The sequence below is a fragment of the Arachis ipaensis genome, chromosome B4 (genome assembly GCF_059453495.1).
Source record: "Arachis ipaensis isolate K30076 ecotype BB chromosome B4, ASM5945349v1, whole genome shotgun sequence".
Lineage (NCBI taxonomy): Eukaryota > Viridiplantae > Streptophyta > Magnoliopsida > Fabales > Fabaceae > Arachis > Arachis ipaensis.
Genome location: NC_142439.1, coordinates 29,974,373 through 29,996,179, shown reverse-complemented (window position 1 = coordinate 29,996,179; position 21,807 = coordinate 29,974,373). Strand labels below are relative to the sequence as shown.

At 37.1% G+C, this 21,807-nt stretch overlaps 1 protein-coding gene across 1 annotated transcript; it reads left to right on the top strand.

The window, feature by feature from the left end:
- Window positions 1-1,559: 1,559 nt before the first annotated feature.
- Window positions 1,560-21,501, top strand: LOC110271474 (uncharacterized). The gene is made up of 3 exons (XM_021122404.2): window positions 1,560-2,256; window positions 21,226-21,266; window positions 21,412-21,501. The coding sequence occupies exons 1-3, from the start codon at window positions 1,560-1,562 to the stop codon at window positions 21,499-21,501; spliced, it is 828 nt and encodes a 275-aa protein (XP_020978063.2).
- Window positions 21,502-21,807: the final 306 nt, after the last annotated feature.

Sequence of the window (21,807 nt, the reverse complement as noted above, 5' to 3'; positions counted from 1 at the left end):
AATTATGTCCCCGGCAACGGCACCATTTTGATTTAAAGGTTATGAATTGTCGTGTCGGTATAGAATTTCACACAAAATGAATGAATTCTCGTTGCAAGTATAGTTCTACACCAACAAACAATCCTCCCAATAAAAAATTTGAGTTGTCACAAGTAACAAACCCCAAATAAGAATTAACCGAAGTATTTAGACTCCGGGTCGTCTCTCTAGGAAATAATGGAGTGCTCAATTATTGGCTATGGAGGGGTAAAGGGGGGTTTTGGTTCATGAGATGGCAAGAAAGTAAATTAAGTAAGTAAGTAAAGAGAGCAAAATAAAGAACTCTTGGGTAAGACTTAGGTAATTGAGATCACCATCCTTGTCAACAAATCGAATATTGATAATTATGAGAGGCCAACCTATTAAGTCTACTTCCCAAAAGCTTTAAGTACATAACATTTACTCCTAAGCTTGAAGTAAGTCAAATAGGTTTGATCACATCAACCCTTAAGTCCTAACCTACCTACTAATTAACTTAGTAGTGGGTTAGCATCAATGGGTATCAAATTGATTACCATGGGTTCTCAATTCACCAATTCCATCATACCCAATAACTCAAGTTTACCCAATTCCCTTGGCTTAGACCAAGAGTTGACAAAACTACTCAAAAACTAAAGAGAACATTTCATCAAACACATAGAGTGCAATAAAAGTAAATATCATAAACTGCAAGAATAATAAAATCGACCAACTACTAATTGCAAGAAAAGTAAGATCACAACTCAATTCATCAAATAAAGAAACATCAACATCAAAATTGCATTAAAATAAATCCAAATCTAACATGAGTTCATCATCATAAAAGAGAGCAAAATGAGAAATTAACATCAAAATTAAGAGAATCAAGATGTAGAGATGAGAAATTGTAAAAGAAACAAGATGAAATCAAGTAATTAAACATGAATCCAAGATAATCTAACCTAATCCTAACCTAATTCTAGAGAGAAGAGGGAGCTTCTCTCTCTAGAAAACTAACTAAAGGCTCATGTTGGCTAAAATAATTGCTCCCCCTTTGCTTGGACTCCAATTTTGCATGAAATACACTCAGAAATCACCCCCAGCGTTTTGCCTTGTAGTGGGCCATGTAAGAGTACCGGCGCGTGCGCGTCGATTGGTAAATTCTCCATCCGCGCGGAAGCGGCATGTACGCGTGCGCGTCTATAGACGAGACCACTTTTGCGCGTGTGCGCCTTGTGCACGTGCGCATCCTTTGGTGCATTCCCAATCTTTGTTTCTTCATGCATTCTCCCCTTTGCATGCTTTTCTACTCATTTCTTCCATCCAATACTTGCCTTATAAACCTGAAATCACTCAACACACATATCAAGACATCGAATGGAATTAAAGTGAATCAAAATTACCAATTTAAGGCCTAAAAAGCATGTTTTTACACTTAAGCAAAATTCAAGGGAGAATTACAAAACCATGCTATTTCATTGAATAAATGTGGGAAAAGGTGGTAAAATCCCCCAAAATAAGCACAAGATAAATCACGAAATCGGGGTTTATCAGCTCTCACCATGACCAAGGAGGCCGAATCTAAGGAGATGTATGTTGCTGAGAAATTGAAGGAAGAAAACGATCAAGAAGATATTGGAGGGACATTGCTACACGCCCCATTGGTAGCACAGGAGCTTGAAGTACCACACCCTCAAAAGCTACAAGAAGAGACCAAGCATGAGCAATTCACTCAGTTCTTGGAAATCTTCAAAAAGTTTCACATTAATATTTCTTTTGCTGAGTTGTTGGAGAAGATGCCTCCCTATATGGCCTTCATGAAAAGCCTACTCTCTGAGAAGAAGGTCTTGAAGGGAGATAAAACTGTAGTCTTGACCAAGGAGGGTAATGCATTGATTCAGAGGAAGCTACCTAAGAAGATGCCAAACCCTGGAAACTTCCTAATTCCCTGTACCATTGGGAATATTATTTTTGAGAAAGCATTGTGTGATCTTGGTTCAAGCATAAATCTGATGTCATTCTCTATAATGAAGAAGTTGGGGATCCAAGAGGCGCAGCCTATAAGAATAGCACTAGAAATGGCTGACAAGTCTCGGAAGCAAGCATATGGGCTATTGGAGAACGTACAAGTCAAGGTTGGAGAGCTCTTCCTCCCTGCAAATTTTGTGATTCTTGACATGGGAGAGGATATAGATGAATCCATCATCCTAGGAAGGTCATTCCTAGCCACAGGAAGAGCCCTCATAGATGTTGAAAGAGGTGTGATGAGAGGAACTTTTGCGTGGTCTAGAAATTTGCGGATAAATCCTCGTTGCAAGTATAGTTTCTAAACCTTCAAAAGTCCTTTCATACAAACTTTTTGGTTGTCACAAGTAACAAACCCCTTTGAAATTGATAACCGAGTATTTAAACCTCGGGTCGTCTTCTCAAGGAATTGCAGGGAGGTGTTCTTATTATTGGTTATGAGTCTTGTAAATTGGGGTTTTGGATTAAGGTAAAAAGTTAGTTGAATGACAAGTAAAATAAAATAATAATAACTATAAAATAAACTTTTGGAAAGGTATGAGAAATTGGAAGTCCAGACTTAGTTATCCTTATCAATAATAATGAAAGTTGAATCTTAATTCCACTTAGTTAACCTTTACTAAAGCAAAGGAAAGTCAAGGGATAAATTGGTTTGATCTTCGAATCCTATTTATTTTCTAAGAAAAGATTGGGATTATTGAAGTTCAACTCAATTGGCAAGATAACAATTATCAATTATGCTGTTGAATTGGATAACTCATGAGTTACTGATTTCTTAACCAAAACCAAAAGGGGAAAAGTAAATCTACTGGAATAAGAATGCCTTCAGATGGGAAGCAATAATCATGTAAATAAAAGAAAGCAATATTAAACTGAAATACCTCAAATTGCATTAACAAAAGAACTTAAATCTGACATGGATGTTCATAAATTAAATTAGAAAAATAAATAAAAGAACATTGAACCTGGATTGAGAGTCACTCTTAAAACTAAGAGAAATCCTAAATCCTAATCCTAAGAGAGAGGAGAGAACCTCTCTCTCTAAAAACTATATCTACTCCTAAAATTGTGAATATGAAATCTTGTTCATGTATGGATGCATTCCCCCACTTTATAGCCTTCAATCTGTGTTTTCTGGGCCGAGAACTGGGTTGGAGACAGCCCAGAATTCGCTGGTTGCGAATTCAAACTCGCTGAATTTTCGTCACTGCGATGCGGCCGCATGGATCACGCGGTCGCGTCGCCTGGCGTCAAAGCAAGTATGGCATATTATATATCAAATCGAAGCCCCAGACGTTAGCTTTCCAACGCAACTACAACCGTGTCGTTTGGACTTCTGTAGCTAAAGTTATAGCCGTTTGAGTGCGAAGAGGTCGGACTGGACAGCTTAGCAATTTCTCCAACTTCTTGTACTCCTTCCACTTTTGCATGCTTCTTTTCCATCCTCCAAGCCATTTCTGCCCTGTAATCTCTGAAAACACTTAACACACATATCAAGGCATCTAATGGTAATAAGAGAGGATTAAACATAGGGAACTTAAGGCCAAAGAAGCATGTTTTCAATCAAAGTACATAATCAGGAAGGAAAATGTAAAACATGCAAATAGTATGAATAAGTGGGTAAAGAGTTGATAAAATCCACTCAATTGAGCACAAGATAAACTATAAAATAGTGGTTTATCAACCTCTCCACACTTAAACATTAGCATGTCCTCATGCTAAGCTCAAGAGAAGCTATAAAGATGAAGAGGAATGTAAGAAAGTATGAAATGCAACCTATCTAAATGAATGCAACTACATGCAAAATGATTCTACCTACTTAGTTAAAAGTAAACAAATCCTTCAAGAAGAAATATGAACTGAATTTCACTAATTCAAATCATGAAAATGAAGTACAAATAGACTTGCAAGAAGAAAATAGCTCATGAAAGCAGGGAACAAGGAATTGAGCATCGAACCCTCACTGGTAGTGTATACACTCTAATCACTCAAGTGTTTTAGGTTCGATTCTCTCAATTCTCCACTAACCTTGCTTTCTAAGGCTTGCTCTTCATCTAACAATTAACATAAATTTAATGCACAGATACACATATCAAGAGGTCTTTTAAGGGTTGTAATGGGGTTAGGGTCAAGGTAGGATTGTATTTGGTCAAGTGGACTAAAATCTGAATCCTTAATTAACTTAAACTTTCCACCTAACTTTAGACAATCCATGTAATCATAATACCACCCTTAACTATCCATTAACCATGTTTCCACATATTCATGCATCCTAATTTTAAGTACAGTACATATGCATTGCTTTCACCACTTACTTTGGGGCATTTTGTCCCCTTTTTCTTATTTGTTCTTTTTCTTTTCTTTTTCTCACTTCTTTTTTTTTTTACATTTTTTTTCTCAATGCATATGATTAAATTATTGAATGCATGACTATATTCTCAACTTTCTTTCACATTTTTAGAAAATTCTAACATACTCAATTCTCCAACCAAATGTTTTCAAAACCCACTTTTCCCACACTTAAATCATAAGCATCTCACTAGTCTAAGCTTACCAAGGATTCAAATTAAGGACATTATTGTTTTTCGCTTAGAGTTAATGATGTGCTAAATAAAAAGAACAAAGGGGTAAAATAGGCTCAAAATTGGTTTGCAAGGGATAATGAAAGGTAAGGCCATATGGGTATGTAAGCTCAGTGAAACAAAGGCCTCAATCATGTAAGTGTATGCATACATCAAATAATGGAAATATAGAATTAAGCAAGACAAAGATCACAAATTTAGAGAGAAAAATACACACTAAAACAGAATATTGGTTGATAAAATGCAACTAATTCAAATAGGTTCAAAAATCTCACAGGTTTTGTGTGTTCGAGCTCTAAACCATGTTCCTAGTATAATATTTCTTCAAACAAGTGTAACATTAATTTTTATTTAAATTAGTGAAATGCTCTTAAAAGGTTTCTTGAAAAAGAAAATATTACTTCAACCAAGTAGTAACTAAATACATAAAATCAAACAAATATGCAGTCAAATATGCAGATGCAACAATAAACAAATAAAGAAAATAAAACAATGGTGTTGAAAGGAAGAATATGGCTAACCCATGGAGATCGGTATCGACCTCCCCACACTTAAAGATTGCACCGTCCTCGGTGCATGCTAAGATGTGCAAGTGGGTGGGTTGTTCCAACTGATGCTTTTCTTCAAGGATTGTGCAGATGGACTTGTTTGTCTCCCCTTATAGAAGTTTCTCCCTTTTTCCGTCTTCGGTGGCCAGCCTGAAAGAAGAGAAAAAGAAAAAGAGTAACCCAAAAATAAAGATAAGAAAATAAATAAAATATGGGTGTTAATGCCAAATAATAGAGGTCTCATTTACATGGAAGCTTCAACATGCAAGTGAGAAAACAGTAGAAGTACATGGCAAATCAAGAGTGCAAAAATTTGCAACAATAGGGAAGAGAGTGTGGGTAAGGAGAGATAACATAAATTCATGTCAATGTAAAAGTAATACAGGTATAAAAGGTTGGCATTGATAATATTACCTATCCAGAATAAAACAAGTCACTAAGCACCCAAAATAATTCAAGAGAAGATGCAACAGTTAAATAAAAAAAATTTAACACCAAAGGAAAAATAATGAATTTAGAAAAGAAAATAAAAATATGCACAAAATGAAAATGTAATGAATGAAATATGTAAGTAAAATAAATAAAAGATAAGAAGAATGAGAAGGGAAATAAGGGAAGAAGAAGTAAGTAAGAAATGAAGAAGAAAGAAGAAAAGATAGAAGAAATTAGAATTAGAGAAGAAAAGATAAGAAAATTGGCACTAATCTAGATAGGTTGTGGGACGGTGGTGATGCGGTCGCGTGGGTGACGCGGTCGCGTGGTGCGCAATAAGGTCAGACAACGCAGACGCGTGGAGCACGCGATCACGTGACTTGATTTGTGCTAGTGGCGCGAGTGCAGCCTCGCGGTCGCACAACTCTCTATTCGAAACTTGGTATTGCCAAAATCCAGGGTGACGCGGTCGCGTGGTCGACGCGATCGCGCGGGTGGCCTTATTTCCAATATTACATGGACGCGTGGGTGACGCGTTCGCGTGGCAGAGCTTGTGCTGCCAGCACGGGTCCAGCCCAATTCCAGCTCAACTTTCGGCCATACACCCTTGTTACGTCGATTTACAGGGCCACGCAGTCGCATGGGTGACGTGAACGCGTGGGGAAGCTATTTTGCAAATGACGCGGCCGCATCAGCGACGCGGTCGCGTGGGACGATTTGTGCCATTGGCACGCCTCCAGCCCTGCTCCTGCGTAACTCTCTGTTCAATTTCTTTTCCTCCTAACGCACTGGTGACGTGGACGCGTCAGCGACGTTGCCGCGTCATGTGCGTGCTTTTTTTTTTAAACTAAAATGAGAATACAGAATGCAGTGTTAATATGAATGTGATGCAAAACTCCAGGTTCAATAAAATAAAATAAAACTTAAAAACAAATAAAACTAAATAAAAATGAAAAAGGAACGATCATACCATGGTGGGTTGTCTCCCACCTAGCACTTTTAGTTAAAGTCCTTAAGTTGGACATTTGATGAGCTTCCTGTTATGGTGGCTTGTGTTTGAACTCATCCAGGAATCTCCACCAATGTTTGTAATTCCAATAGCCTCCGGATCCCAAACTAGGCATGTAAAGCCTTTTAGCAGCTTCAAACAGATTCTTAGGCTCCCGGGGTGTTGGATGTCAGAACAGATTCCAGGATCCCAAATCTTACTTTTAAACCCGTCTTCAAGTTGATTATCATGATTCCATCCGGGTGGTTCAGCTTTAGAATTCTCACTGAAGCGGCCAAACAACTTCCTAGACCCATTCAGTTGAGCTCTACACCAACCTTTGCGTTTAAATTTAAAGCTTCCAACCATAATGAACCTTGTAGGACAATTCTTACCACTGACCATCTTCCTCTTACTCTTTATGCCCCAAAGAGCTCTAAGTTGACCATCCGTCTTTGATGAGAGAACTTTCGCGTGGTCTAGAAATTGCGGATAAATCCTCGTTGCAAGTATAGTTTCTAAACCTTCAAAAGTCCTTTCATACAAACGTTTTGGTTGTCACAAGTAACAAACCCCTTTAAAATTGATAACCGAGTATTTAAACATCGGGTCGTCTTTTCAAGGAATTGCAGGGAGGTGTTCTTATTATTGGTTATGAGTCTTGTAAATTAGGGGTTTTAGAAAGTAAGGGAGCAGTATGTTGCACAAGAAGAATAAGATAAATAAATAACTATAAAATAAACTCTTGGCAAAGTATAAGAACTAGAAGTCCTATCCTTATCAATTGTGATGAGAATTGGATTTTAATCCCACTTGGTCAGCCTTTACTAAATAAAGGAAAATTAAGTGGGCTGATTGGCTTGATTCTCAAATCCTAGTCAATTCCTGTGGAGAGACTAGCTTTAGAGCAATCCTAGTTCAATCAGAATCTGCCAATTTCAACCACTGTTTTAATTGACAGCTCAAGAGTCTCCAATTATTTAACCAAAACCAAAAGGGAAGAAAGTCTACTTGAATGAAAATAATTTGGATAAACACAGAGCATTAATAAATTAAAGAGAGCAATCATAAGTCTGAAATACCTCAAATTATATTAAATAAAATATTCAAATCATAACATGGAAAAGTTCATAAATTAAATTGGCAAAATAAATAAAAATAAAGAACCTGGGATTGAGAGTCACTCCTAAAACTAAGAGAAGCCTAAATCCTAATCCTAAGAGAGAGGAGAGAACCTCTCTCTCTAAAAACTACATCTAAAACATGAAAAGTGAATTATGAGAGCCTCTTCCTGAATGGATGCATTCTCCCACTTTATAGCCTCTAATCTGTATTTTCTGGGCCGCAAACTGGGTCAGAAACAGTCCAGAATTTGCTGGTTTCGAATTTTAATGCGCTGATTTCCGTCACTGCGACGCGGCCGCATGGATCACACAGTCGCGTCACCTAGCGTCAGAGGAACTATAGCATATTATATATCAAATCGAAGCCCCGGACATTAGCTTTCCAACGCAACTAGAACCGCGTCGTTTGGACCTCTGTAGCTAAAGTTATAGCCGTTTGAGTGCAGAGAGGTCAGGCTGGACAGCTTAGCAATTTCTCCAACTTCTTGCATTCCTTCCACTTTTGCATGCTTTCTTCCCATCCTCTAAGCCATTCCTGCCTTATAATATCTGAAAACACTTAACACACATATCAAGGCATCTAATGGTAATAAGAGAGGATTAATAATAAGCAAATATAAGATCAAAGAAGCATGTTTTCAATTAAAGCACATAATTAGGAAGGAAATATAAAATCATGCAAATAGTATGAATAAGTGGGTAAAGAGTTAATAAAAACCACTCAATTGAGTACAAGATAAACCATGAAATAGTGGTTTATCAACCTCCCCACACTTAAACACTAGCATGTCCTCATGCTAAGCTCAAGAGAAGCTATAAAGATGAAGAGGAATGGTATGAAATGCAACCTATGAATGCAACTACATGCTAAATGCTTTTACTTACTTGGTTAAGAGTAAATAAGTTCTCCAAGACAAATACAAACCAATTTCCACTAATTCAAATCATACAATAAAAATCAGGTAAACTTGTAAGAAGACAGCTCATGAAAGCAGGGAACATAGAATCAAGCATTGAACCCTCACTGGTAGTGTATATCACTCTAATCTCTCAAGTGTATAGGGTCAATCACTCTAATCTTCTCTAGTTATGCTTTCTAAACTTTGTTCTTCATCTAACCAATCAACAAAAATTTAATGTACCAATGCAAACATCATGAGGTCTTTTCAAGGTTGTAATGGGGCTAAGGTAAGGGTAAGGGTATATGTATGGCCAAGTGAGCTATAATATGAATCTTCAATTAACCTAAGCTCTCACCTAATATACATATACTCTATATACTTTTAAAGTCATGCCTAGCTACCCATAATTCCCACTTTTGTATGATTCTCATACTCATGTACCAAATTTTTCTTTAATTTTTATCACATGTGCATTGATCTTTTATTAAACTTAATATTGGGGTAATTTTGTCCCCTTGCTTACTTATTTATTGAATATTTTTGGATTTTTCTCTTTTTTCTCCTTTTTTTTTATATAGAGAAACAAACATAACTTATCAATGCACATGGATTTTCTATTATTTTTCTATTTTGGTTTTTCATGAGTAGGTTCCCAAATTCCTGATATTCAAATAAATTAGAAACATTATACTTTTCCTTTATTAACCCATGTTCCCACAGTTTCCCCTTACTTAATTAACACACTATCTTAAGCTAACTAAAGATTCAATTGGGATATTTAATTATTTTTCTGCTTTAAGGCTAGTAATATGTAAAATACAGAACAAGAGGGGTTTAAAAGGCTCAAAGTGGCTGACAAGGGTGATTTAAAGGGTAGGCTTATTTGGGATAAGTGAGCTAAAATCAAATAATGGCCTCAATCATATGCAAACATGTAAATACACTAAATAATGGACATATAGGTTGGAACAAAATATAGATTACAATCATAGAGAAGGGAACACACAGGAATAAAATATTTATGGTTAAATAATGTAACCATGTAAATAAGCTCAAAGTCTCACAGGTTGTGTGTTCTTTGACTCAAAAACCATGTTCCAAATACAACTTCAAACAAATTTAACACATGAAAATTTTAAAAAAAAATTTATTTATTATTTATTTAAATTAGTGAAAATTTTCAAAAATAGGATCTTAAGAAGAAACTTATTATTTTAACCAAGCAGTAACTAAATGCAAAAATTAAATAAACATACAATTAAACATGCAAATGCAACAACTAATTTAATAAAGAAAATTTAAACATTGGTGTTGACACAGAAAGGTACTAACCCATGGAGATCGGTATCGATCTCCCCACACTTAAAGATTGCACCGTCCTCGGTGCATGCTGAGATTTGCAGGTGGACGGGTTGTTTCAACTGTTGCTTTTCTCTAAGGATTGTGCAGATGGACTTGTCTGTCTCCCCATGTACGTCTTCCGGTTCCCTTCCGGGTGGCCATCCTGAAAGAAAAAGGGAAGAAGAGTAACCCAGAAATAAAGATAGGAAAATAAATAAAACATGGGTTGATGCCAAATAATAAGGGTCTCAATTACATGGTAGCTACAAAACGCAAGTGAGAAAACAATAGAAGCACATGGCATACCAGTGGTGCGAAAATTTGCAACAATGGAGAAGAGAATGGGGAAGGAGAGATAATATAAATTCATATCAATGCAAGAGTAATATAGATATAAAAGATTGGCATTGATTTAAATAATATTACTCAATAAGAATGAAACAAGTCACTAAGCACCAAGAAAATACCAGAAAAGATGTAACAGTTGAATAAGAACATTTGAACACCAATAAAAAATTTTTGAAAAATAAAAATATGCAATGAATGAAAGTATGCAAATAAATGAAATAAAATAGAATGGAAGTGAAAGAAAATAAGAAAGGAAGAAGAAAGAAATAAGAAAAGAGAAGAAAAATAAGGATTAGGGAAGAAAAGATAAGAAAATTGGCTGATCTGGATATTCTGTGCGACGCTGGCGACGCGGTCGAATGGGTAATGCGGTCGCGTGGTGCGCGATAAGGTTGGGTGACGCGGATGCGTGGGGCACGCAATCGCGTGACTCGATTTGTGCTAGTGGCGCGAGTGCAGCCTTGCGGTCGCACAACTCTCTGTTCGAAACTTGGTATTGCCAAAATCCAGGGTGACGCGGTCGCGTGGTCGACGCGATCGCGTGAGTGGCCATCATGGGGATATGACGCGGACGCGTGAGGGGCACGCGTTCGCGTGGTGAGGCTTGGGCTTCCAGCACGATTCCATCCCAACTCCAGCTCAACTTTCGGCCATGCACCCTTTTTACGCCGATTTCAGGTCACGCGGCCGCGTGGGTGACGTGGTCGCGTGGGAGGCCATTATTCCCAGGTGACGCGGTCGCGTCAGCGACGCGGTCGCGTCAGCGACGCGGTCGCGTGGGGTGATTTGTGCCATTGGCACGCCTCCAGCGCTGCTCCTGCGAAACTCTCTGTTCGTTTTTATTTTCTCCCATCTCCTTGCGACGCGGACGCGTCGCTGATGCGATCGCGTCGCGTGCTCGCTTTTTTTTTTGTAATTTGAAAAATGTAGAATGCAGTGTTAATATGAATGTGATGCAAAACTCCAGGTTCAATATGACAAAATAAAATAAAATTCAAAAACAAACAAAACTAAATAAAATTAAAATTGAGAAAGGAATGATTATACCATGGTGGGTTGTCTCCCACCTAGCACTTTTAGTTAGAGTCCTTAAGTTGGACATTTGATGAGCTTCCTGTTATGGTGGCTTATGCTTGTATTCATCCAGGAATCTCCACCAATGTTTGTATCTCCAGTAACCTCCGGGGTCCCAAACTAAGCATGTAAAGCCCTTAAGAAGCTTCAAACCGATTCTTAGGCTCCCGGGGTGACAAATGTCATAGCAGATTCCAGGATCCCAAATCTTGCTTTTACACCCAATTGTTTGTTGATCATCATGATTCCATCTGGGTGGCAAGCAATCTGAATTCTCACTGAAGTGTCCAAACAACTTCCTAGACCCATTCAATTGAGCTTTATACCAACCTTTGCGTTTAAACTTAAAGCTTCCAACCATAATGAACCTTGCAGGACAATTCTTACCATTGACCATCTTCCTCTTACTCTTAATGTCACAAAGAGCTCTAAGTTGACCATCCGTCTCCAGTAGCCCATATTCAAGTGGAATTAGAAAGCTATGGGATATGAGTTTTACCCACTTGAATGTTGTGAAGGATGATGGCAACTTAGGGGGAGGTGTTTTTAATGAAATTGCAAGCTCCACGCTCTTGTGCTCTTCTCTGATAATTACCACCTCTTTGCAAGCTTCTTCAAATTCAACCTCTTCCTCTTGGTAGCTCTCTTTCAATTCAATCTCCTCTTCATTGCTTTCTAAGGGCATGGAAGGTTGTGCTTCTTCTTCTTGAGTCTCCATCTCTTGATCAACCTCTTCCAAGTCTTCAACTATGATATGCTTTAGAGATTGTACACCCTCCATAGCATCAATTACAACCGTCTTGGAAGGAGGCTCTATGTCTTGACTTTCCCATGGGGGTTCTGCATCTCCTAAGTCTTCAACCACTTCTTCTTCTTCAATAATTCTGGCTTCCTCTACTTGTTTCAGTACAAATTCATGCTCCGTACTGTTCACTGGAGTTTCTAGTATCTCCTTCATACTACGTTCTTCATTAGATTGTCCACATGAAGCCATGGGGGTTCCTTGAGTGTCCGAACGTCGGGAAGCTAATTGACTCATTAGGAGTTGCCCCAATTGATGAAGGGTTGCCTGACATCGATCCACTGTTTCCTTGAGACGATCCTTTGCCTCTTGATGCACTCGGCTTTCATGAATAGGATCATAGTGCTCTTGGATTGATGGATATGGAGATGGTGAATATTGAAGTGGTGAATATTGAAGTGGTGGTTCTTGTGAGTAATTGGGTTGGAATTGGGGTGGTTCTATATATGGTTCATATGGCTCATAAGGTGGTTGGTATGGTGGTTGAGGGTTAGGGTCATATGGAGGTGAATGGCGGAAAGGGGCTTGTGAGTATGGTGGTCCCAAGTTGTGTTGGGAAGGTTCATAGGCATATGATGGTGGTTGTTGATAGTCCATTGGAGGTGGTTGCTGCCATAAGGGTTGATTAAATCCTTGTGGCTCCTCCCATCTTTGATTTTTCCAACCTTGATGCCTGTTCTCATTGTAATTTTTTCTTCCTGCAACATAATTGTAACCAGACTCATAGCCAAAGGGGTGAGAGTTCATAGTGGAAAATAAAAATTAAAAACAAAAATAAAAATAAATTTTAAATTAAAAGGTTATTTAAATTTTGAATTTGAAAATTAAATTTTAAAATTTGAATTTTTAAATTTTTGAAATTTGAAGTTTTTGAAATTCGAAAATTGAAAAATTTTTAAATTTGAATTTTGAAAAATTTTTAAATTTGAATTTTTGAAATTTGATTTTTGAAATAAGATAAGATAAAAATTTTAAAAATAAAAATCAATAACCTCTTAATTTACGAAAAAGCAAAAATAAAACAAAAATAAAAATAAATAAACAAGCAAAAGAAAAATATTTACAATAACCAATAATAAGGCACACGTTTGCAATTCCCCGGCAACGGAGCCATTTTAATGAGAGAACTTTCGCGTGGTCTAGAAATTGCGGATAAAACCTCGTTGCAAGTATAGTTTCTAAACCTTCAAAAGTCCTTTCATACAAACGTTTTGGTTGTCACAAGTAACAAACCCCTTTAAAATTGATAACCGAGTATTTAAACCTCGGGTCGTCTTCTCAAGGAATTGCAGGGAGGTGTTCTTATTATTGGTTATGAGTCTTGTAAATTAGGGGTTTTAGAAAGTAAGGGAGCAGTATGTTGCACAAGAAGAATAAGATAAATAAATAACTATAAAATAAACTCTTGGCAAAGTATAAGAACTGGAAGTCCTATCCTTATCAATTGTGATGAGAATTGGATTTTAATCCCACTTGGTCAGCCTTTACTAAACAAAGGAAAATTAAGTGGGCTGATTGGCTTGATTCTCAAGTCCTAGTCAACTCCTGTGGAGAGACTAGCTTTAGAGCAATCCTAGTTCAATCAGAATCTGCCAATTTCAACCACTGTTTTAATTGACAGCTCAAGAGTCTCCAATTATTTAACCAAAACCAAAAGGGAAGAAAGTCTACTTGAATGAAAATAATTTGGATAAACACAGAGCATTAATAAATTAAAGAGAGCAATCATAAGTCTGAAATACCTCAAATTATATTAAATAAAATATTCAAATCATAACATGGAAAAGTTCATAAATTAAATTGAAAAAATAAATAAAAATAAAGAACTTGGGATTGAGAGTCACTCCTAAAACTAAGAGAAGTCCTAAATCATAATCCTAAGAGAGAGGAGAGAACCTCTCTCTCTAAAAACTACATCTAAAACATGAAAAGTGAATTATGAGAGCCTCTTCCTAAATGGATGCATTCCCCCACTTTATAGCCTCTAATCTGTGTTTTCTGGGCCGCAAACTGGGTCAGAAACAGTCCAGAATTCGCTGGTTTCGAATTTTAATGCGCTGATTTCTGTCACTGCGACGCGGCCGCATGGATCACGTGGTCGCGTCACCTAGCTTTAGAGGAACTATAGCATATTATATATCAAATCGAAGCCCCAAACGTTAGCTTTCCAACGCAACTGAAACCGCGAAGTTTGGACTTCTGTAGCTAAAGTTATAGCCGTTTGAGTGCAGAGAGGTCAGGATGGACAGCTTAGCAATTTCTCCAACTTCTTGCATTCCTTCCACTTTTGCATGCTTTCTTCCCATCCTCCAAGCCATTCTGATGCGCATAAACTTGTTATGCCACGATTTAGGAAATTGCACGATCGGCAAAATTCCTTCCGGCAAGTGCACCGGTTATCGTCAAGTAAAAACTCACAATAGAGTGAGGTCGAATCCCACAAGGATTGGTTGAATGAGCAATTCGGATTAGAAGTATGTTTAGTTGAGCGGAATCAAGAATTAGATGAGAATTGCGGAATATAAAATTGGCGGGAAACGTAAATGACAAGAAATTGAAATGGCGGAATCTTAAATTGCATGAATTAAAGAGCAGAAGCTAAATTGCTGAAATTAAAAGGGAATGGGGGTGATTGCATGAATTGAGTTACAGAATGTAAAGAGAAAGTGGAAATCAGAAATGGGGAATTCATTGGGTTATAGGAGATATTGAGATCTCCGAATCAAACATGTTTATCTCTTCCTCAACCAATGCGTTCATTGAATTTTGCTTGGCAATCTTATATGATTGGATCCCAATTCCTTGGCTCACCAATTCTCTCTAAAAACAAACAAATTCCCAATCCCTTGGTTTAAATGTTCATAAGAAGAGATGATGCTCGATCACTGATTTTACCACACAGTTTCATGAACCACAATTTGGTAGGATTACATGTCACAATATCCATCCAAACCCCAATCCAATTCACTGTGAGAAAGCTTCTCTAGCATGAATCCTCCATTCCTTTCCCAAGGTTCCGAAGGATTCCAATTATGGGTAGTTTCTTTCCCAAGACAACTACCCAATGGAATTAGATCGAGAAGCTTTCTAACAAAATTCAAGAGAAAAGATTGAAGAAGAAGATAAACTATTATTGATTCATTGAATTACAATAGAGCTCCCTAACCCAATGAAAAGGGGTTTAGTGAGTCATAGCTCTGAATTCAATTACAAAGATATGAAAACTAGCCAAATGAAAAGGTAAAAGTCCTTCCTAACTTAAATTCTATCCTATTTATACACTTTCTATATTGAGCTTCTGTTGTGTTTCTTGGGCTTTGAGGCCTCTCCCTGCTTTCCTTTTGCCTTGGGTTTATGATCCATAATCTTGATGAGGCTGCTGATCCAAATTCTGTAACATTCATTGAGCCAACTTAGTGATAATCAAATAATGACACATGACTCAATAAATTGAAATTTCAGACTCATCAATCCTTCAGGCCCAATCCCATAAACCATGATATTCAATTGGGTTTCATACCAGAGTAAGTTTAAGTTAATGTTTGTGCTCAAATACTAACTTAAACCGCAATATTTTTGGCCCAGAAACCTTTTCCAAGAGTGGCGTTTAAGTTGCAGTTTAAGCTTAAACTGTAGCTTAAACGCCAGACACTTCCAGTGATGCCTTTTGTGGAAGCACGTTTAAGCTTCAGTTTAAGGTTAAACTGAAGCTTAAACGTGGAAATGGAAGAAGGCAGCCCTGGAGGGTAACTTAGTCGAACACGTTTAAGCTTCAGTTTAAGGTTAAACTGAAGCTTAAACGTGGAGATAGAAAAGGCAGCCCTGGAGGTCGAACACGTTTAAGCTCCAGTTTAAGGTTAAACTGGAGCTTAAACGTGGAAATGGAAGAAGGCATCCTGGAGGTCGAACACGTTTAAGCTCCAGTTTAAGGTTAAACTGGAGCTTAAACGTGGAAGCTGAGAAAGGTAGCCCTGGAGGTGTCGAACACGTTTAAGCTCCAGTTTAAGGTTAAACTGGAGCTTAAACGTGGAAATGGAGAAAGCAACCCTGGAGGAGAAAACTTGGTCGAACACGTTTAAGCTCCAGTTTAAGGTTAAACTGGAGCTTAAACGTGGAAATGGCTCCCTGGTGCACTTCCCATTTCTGGCGTTTAACCTCCAGTTTAAGGTTAAACTGGAGGTTAAACGTGGAAATGCTTCCTGAGTGGCATTCTCATTCTGGCGTTTAACCTCCAGTTTAAGGTTAAACTGGAGGTTAAACGTGGAAATGCTTCTTTGGTGAAACTTTCATTCTGGCGTTTAACCTCCAGTTTAAGGTTAAACTGGAGGTTAAACTTCAGTTTCAGCATTTCTTAGCCTTCATGATTCTGGCGTTTAAGCTCCAGTTTAGGCTTAAACTGGAACTTAAACTCCACATGTGATATTCAAGCTTCCTTTATTGACTTTGTTGCTTCCTTGCCTAGCCTCTTCTTCCCTGAAATCATCCAAACAATTGCATCAATGTCTTGCAAAATTTCATGAGAAATCTTCCATTCATAGCATTCAAGTAATATAACTAAAAACTCATGGAATTTGCATCAAAATCATACTGTTTGGATGGTTCATTGCTTTGTTATTCATTTAACCATTCTTGGTTACTTTAAGCTCAAGAAAATGCATAAAACAACTAAAACTAACAGAAAAATGCTAGTGAAACTAGCCTAAGATGCCTTGGCATCACATTCCTGCCTTATAATATCTGAAAACACTTAACACACATATCAAGGCATCTAATGGTAATAAGAGAGGATTAATAATAAGCAAATATAAGATCAAAGAAGCATGTTTTCAATTAAAGCACATAATTAGGAAGGAAATATAAAACCATGCAAATAGTATGAATAAGTGGGTAAAGAGTTAATAAAAACCACTCAATTGAGCACAAGATAAACCATGAAATAGTGGTTTATCAGTCTCCAGTAGCCCATATTCAAGTGGAATTAGAAAGCTAAGGGATATGAATTTTACCCACTTGAATGTTGTGAAGGATGATGGCAACTTAGGGAGGTATTTTTAATGAAATTGCAAGCTCCACTCCCTTGTGCTCTTCTCTGATAATTACCACCTCTTTGCAAGATTCTTCAATTTCAACCTCTTCCTCTTGGTAGCTTTCTTCCAATTCAATCTCCTCTTCATTGCTTTCCAATGGCATGGGAGGTTGTGCTTCTTCTTCTTGAATCTCCATCTCTTGATCTACCTCTTCCAAGTCTTCAACTGTGATATGCCTTGGAGTTTGTACACCCTACTCAGTATCAATTTCAAACGTCTTGAAAGGGGGTTCTATGACTGGACTTTCCCTTGGAGGTTCTGCATCTCCTAAGTCTTCAACCACTTCTTCCTTTGCAACAATTATGGCTTCCTCCACTGGTTCTAATACAAAGCCATGTTTTTCATTGTCCACCGAAGTTTCTAGTGTCTCCTTCATGCTTTGCTATTCTTTTGATTCTCCACATGTAGCCATGGGAGTTCCTTGAGTGTTCAGATATTGGGAAGCTATTTTATTTACTAACTCGCCGAAGGCGGCCGCAAAATTTTGCACACTCTTATTCATCCTTTCTTGCCTTTGAAGAATAACACGAAGTCTGTGATCCATTGGAGGTTGGGGTGGATATGAGGATTCATTGGTTGGGAGAGAGGGTTCATAATAGGAAGGTGGTTCATCTTGATAATGATATGGAGATGGTGAATATTGAGGTGGTGGTTCATGAGAGTAGTTGTGTTGGAAAGGTGGTGGTTCTGTGTATGGTTCATTTGGCTCATAAGGTGGTTGGTATGGTGGATGTCGGTTAGGGTCATATGGAGGTGAATGGTGGAAAGGGGCTGGTGAGTATGGTGGTCCAAAGTCATGTTGAGGAAAGGGTTCATAGGCATATGGTGGTGGTTGTTGATAGTCCATTGGAGGTGGTTGTTGCCATGAGGGTTGATCAAATTCTTGTGGCTCCTCCCATCTTTGATTGTTCCAACCTTGATGCCTATTCTCCTTGAAATTTCCTCTTCCTGCAATATAATTGTAACCAGACTCATAGCCAAAGGGGTGAGAGTTCATAGTAGTAAATAAAAATTAAAAAATAAAATAAATTTAATTTAAAAGGTTATTTAAATTTTTAAATTGAAAATTAAATTTTGAAATTTGAATTTTAAATTTTTGAAATTTGAATTTTTGAAATTTAAAATTTGAAAATTTTTAAATTTGAATTTTAAAAATTTTTTAAATTTGAATTTTGAAATTTGATTTTTGAAATAAGATAAGATAAGATAAAAATTTTAAAATAAAAACCAATAACCTCTTAACTTAAGAAAAAGCAAAAATAAAAACAAATAAACAAGCAAAAATAAAATATTTACAATAACCAATAATAAGGCACATGTTTGCAATTTCCCGGCAACGGCGCCATTTTGATGAGAGAAACTTTTGCGTGGTCTAGAAATTTGCGGATAAATCCTCGTTGCAAGTATAGTTTCTAAACCTTCAAAAGTCCTTTTATACAAGCTTTTTGGTTGTCACAAGTAACAAACCCCTTTGAAATTGATAACCGAGTATTTAAACATCGGGTCGTCTTCTCAAGGAATTGTAGGGAGGTGTTCTTATTATTGGTTATGAGTCTTGTAAATTGGGGTTTTGGATTAAGGTAAAAAGTTAGTTGAATGACAAGTAAAATAAAATAATAATAACTATAAAATAAACTTTTGGCAAGGTATGAGAAATTGGAAGTCCAGACTTAGTTATCCTTATCAATAATAATGAAAGTTGAATCTTAATTCTACTTAGTTGACCTTTACTAAAGGAAAGGAAAGTCAAGGGATAAATTGGTTTGATCTTCGAATCCTATTTATTTCTTAAGTAAAGATTGGGATTATTGAAGTTCAACTCAATTGGCAAGATAACAATTATCAATTATGCTATTGAATTGGATAACTCCTGAGTTACTGATTTCTTAACCAAAACCAAAAGGGGAAAAGTAAATCTACTGGAATAAGAATGCCTTCAGATGGGAAGCAATAATCATGTAAATAAAAGAAAGCAATATTAAACTGAAATACCTCAAATTGCATTAACAAAAGAACTTAAATCTGACATGGATGTTCATAAATTAAATTGTAAAAATAAATAAAAGAACATTGAACCTGGATTGAGAGTCACTCTTAAAACTAAGAGAAATCCTAAATCCTAATCCTAAGAGAGAGGAGAGAACCTCTCTCTCTAAAAACTACATCTACTCCTAAAATTGTGAATATGAAAGCTTGTTCATGTATGGATGCATTCCCCTACTTTACAGTTTGCCAAATAATGAATCATTCATTATTAAAATAGTTGGTAAGATCTTTTAATCCAAAAAAGTAAACATCTCTGAGACCTTAACTGTTTTCTCACACTGCTTTCACACCAAACTGTTTACTACTTTCTTTATTTTCTTGTCTATTGTTTCATGCAAATTGCAACTCACCAAACCCCTTTTTGATTCTCCTGACTAAGTCTAACCAGACAACCATTGTTTGCTTAGTCTGACAATCCTTGTGGGATTGACCCTTACTCACCTGAGGTATTATTACTTGGATGACCCGGTGTACTTGCCGATTAAGCTGTGGGATTCGAATTCCTGTACCATGTGACAGCCATCTAATCTCTTGCATGGTCTGTCTCAAAGCGGGTCACTTTATCACATGGGCATGAGACAGCCATCTGATCTCTCGCACAAGACGTGTCAAAGCGAGCCACTTTCTCACACGGATCGTGTGACAACCATTTGACCTCTCACATAAGCCGTGTCAAAGAGAACCACTTTCTCACACGGCCCGTGTGAAAGCCCACGGAACCCCCGGGTGTCCAGTCCAATGGAATTAACATCAAACATGAATTATGAATTAAATTGATAAAATCCTAAATTAAACACGAATTAAATGGAAAGCCAAAAATTGGCTAGGTAAAACTGCTCCCTGTTTCCCCCACCAAACTCCGTTAACAATCAAACTAAAACTCCAAAATCGTCAAATTCACAAGTATTGATATAATCATCCAGTCAAATCTCAAATCCCAAAATTGAGTTCAACCAGGTAAAACATCAAGTAGCATAAAATAGCAGAGGGTTGAAGACTACATGCCTTAAACGCAGTAACGTAATCGCCAGGGGAGTCAACTATCACACCTCGATTTTGTTGTGGCACCGCGATTTTGTTGTGACACCGCAAATTCGTTGTGGCATTATGGAGGATAAACAGTGCACATAGTTGGGATTTTCGTAGCGAAGGAAAAGAGAGGAAATATGTTACATCATCAAATGTGTTCAACTTTTATTTATATTTTTGAGATAGAAGACATACGATAATAAAAGTTACAAGCTTATTTAGTGAAGAGGGAATATATTTTTTAACTCATGTATTTGTTTGAAATGAGAACAAGTTTGTAGCTTGCTTTGAACTAATAGTATATTCAATGTAACTGTTGGTGGGTCCCCAACCAAGTAGGGCCCACAAGTTTAAAAAATGAAAAACAAATGAAAATAAAAGAAAGTGGCATAAAGCCACGAGGAAGAGAGAGAGAAAATGTGAGGCTTCATTCTGTTGAATGAAAGAAACACAGTAGCGTCGCGGCGTTGGAGAAGAAGAATTTGGGGGGAAAAGGACAAGCCAACTTTGATCCGATTGAACTGGTAAACTTGCTCCATTTTTATGAAATTTTAGTATGTTATTTCTAGTGTAGATATGAACATTAGGATATAACTTGCTAGTTGTATTGCCTTCTCTTTTGCCTGATTTGAGATACCTACTTTGTGGAGGATTTATGTTGATTCCATCAGTTTTGATAATGTATTTTGTTGATTGTTGAGATGTCCTAGTGTCACTAGGAAGACTGTCTATGTACCCATTATTCTGATAGTGGAAGATTTTACTGGACTAGGTCCCGTGGATTTTTTGTCCCTCTTTTGGGGGTTTTTCCATGTTAAAATTTTGGTGTCTGGTTATTTAATTTCTGCCATTATATTTGCTGCTTGGAGTATCTTTAGTATTACCTATTTAATTGGACAGGTTGTGGAAAAATTATTTTTGGTGCTTCTGCTGTTAGACAGGTTCTTGTTTGAACCTTTGTTGAGTTTTTCCAACAAAGTGGTATCTAGAGCTCTGGTTGTTTATCTCTGTGCTGATTAAATGGAGAAAAATATTCATGGACCGAATATCGTCAAATTGAATTCCCAAAATTATTCAATTTGGAAGACCCTTATGGAAGATATGTTGTATAGCAAGGACTTGTATGATCCTGTAGAGGGAGATAAATCCAAAGGTACTAAATCCGATGCTGAATAGAAGAAGCTAAATTGAAAGATAGTTGCTTTAATTAGGCAATGGCTTGATCTTAGCATGTATCCACATGTTGACACCGAAACGAATGCCGAGAAGATGTGGAATAAATTGAAGGAGTTATATGAGAGGAAGAATGTGCAAAATAAAGCATTCTTGATTAGGAAGCTTGTCAATATGAAGTATACTGAAGGTAAATTAATGCCAGAGCACTTGAGTATTTTTCAGGAGACGGTGAACCTACTGACAAATAATAAAATCACTTTGAATGATGAGTTGAAAGCCTTGTTGTTGTTGAGCTCTTTGCCTGAT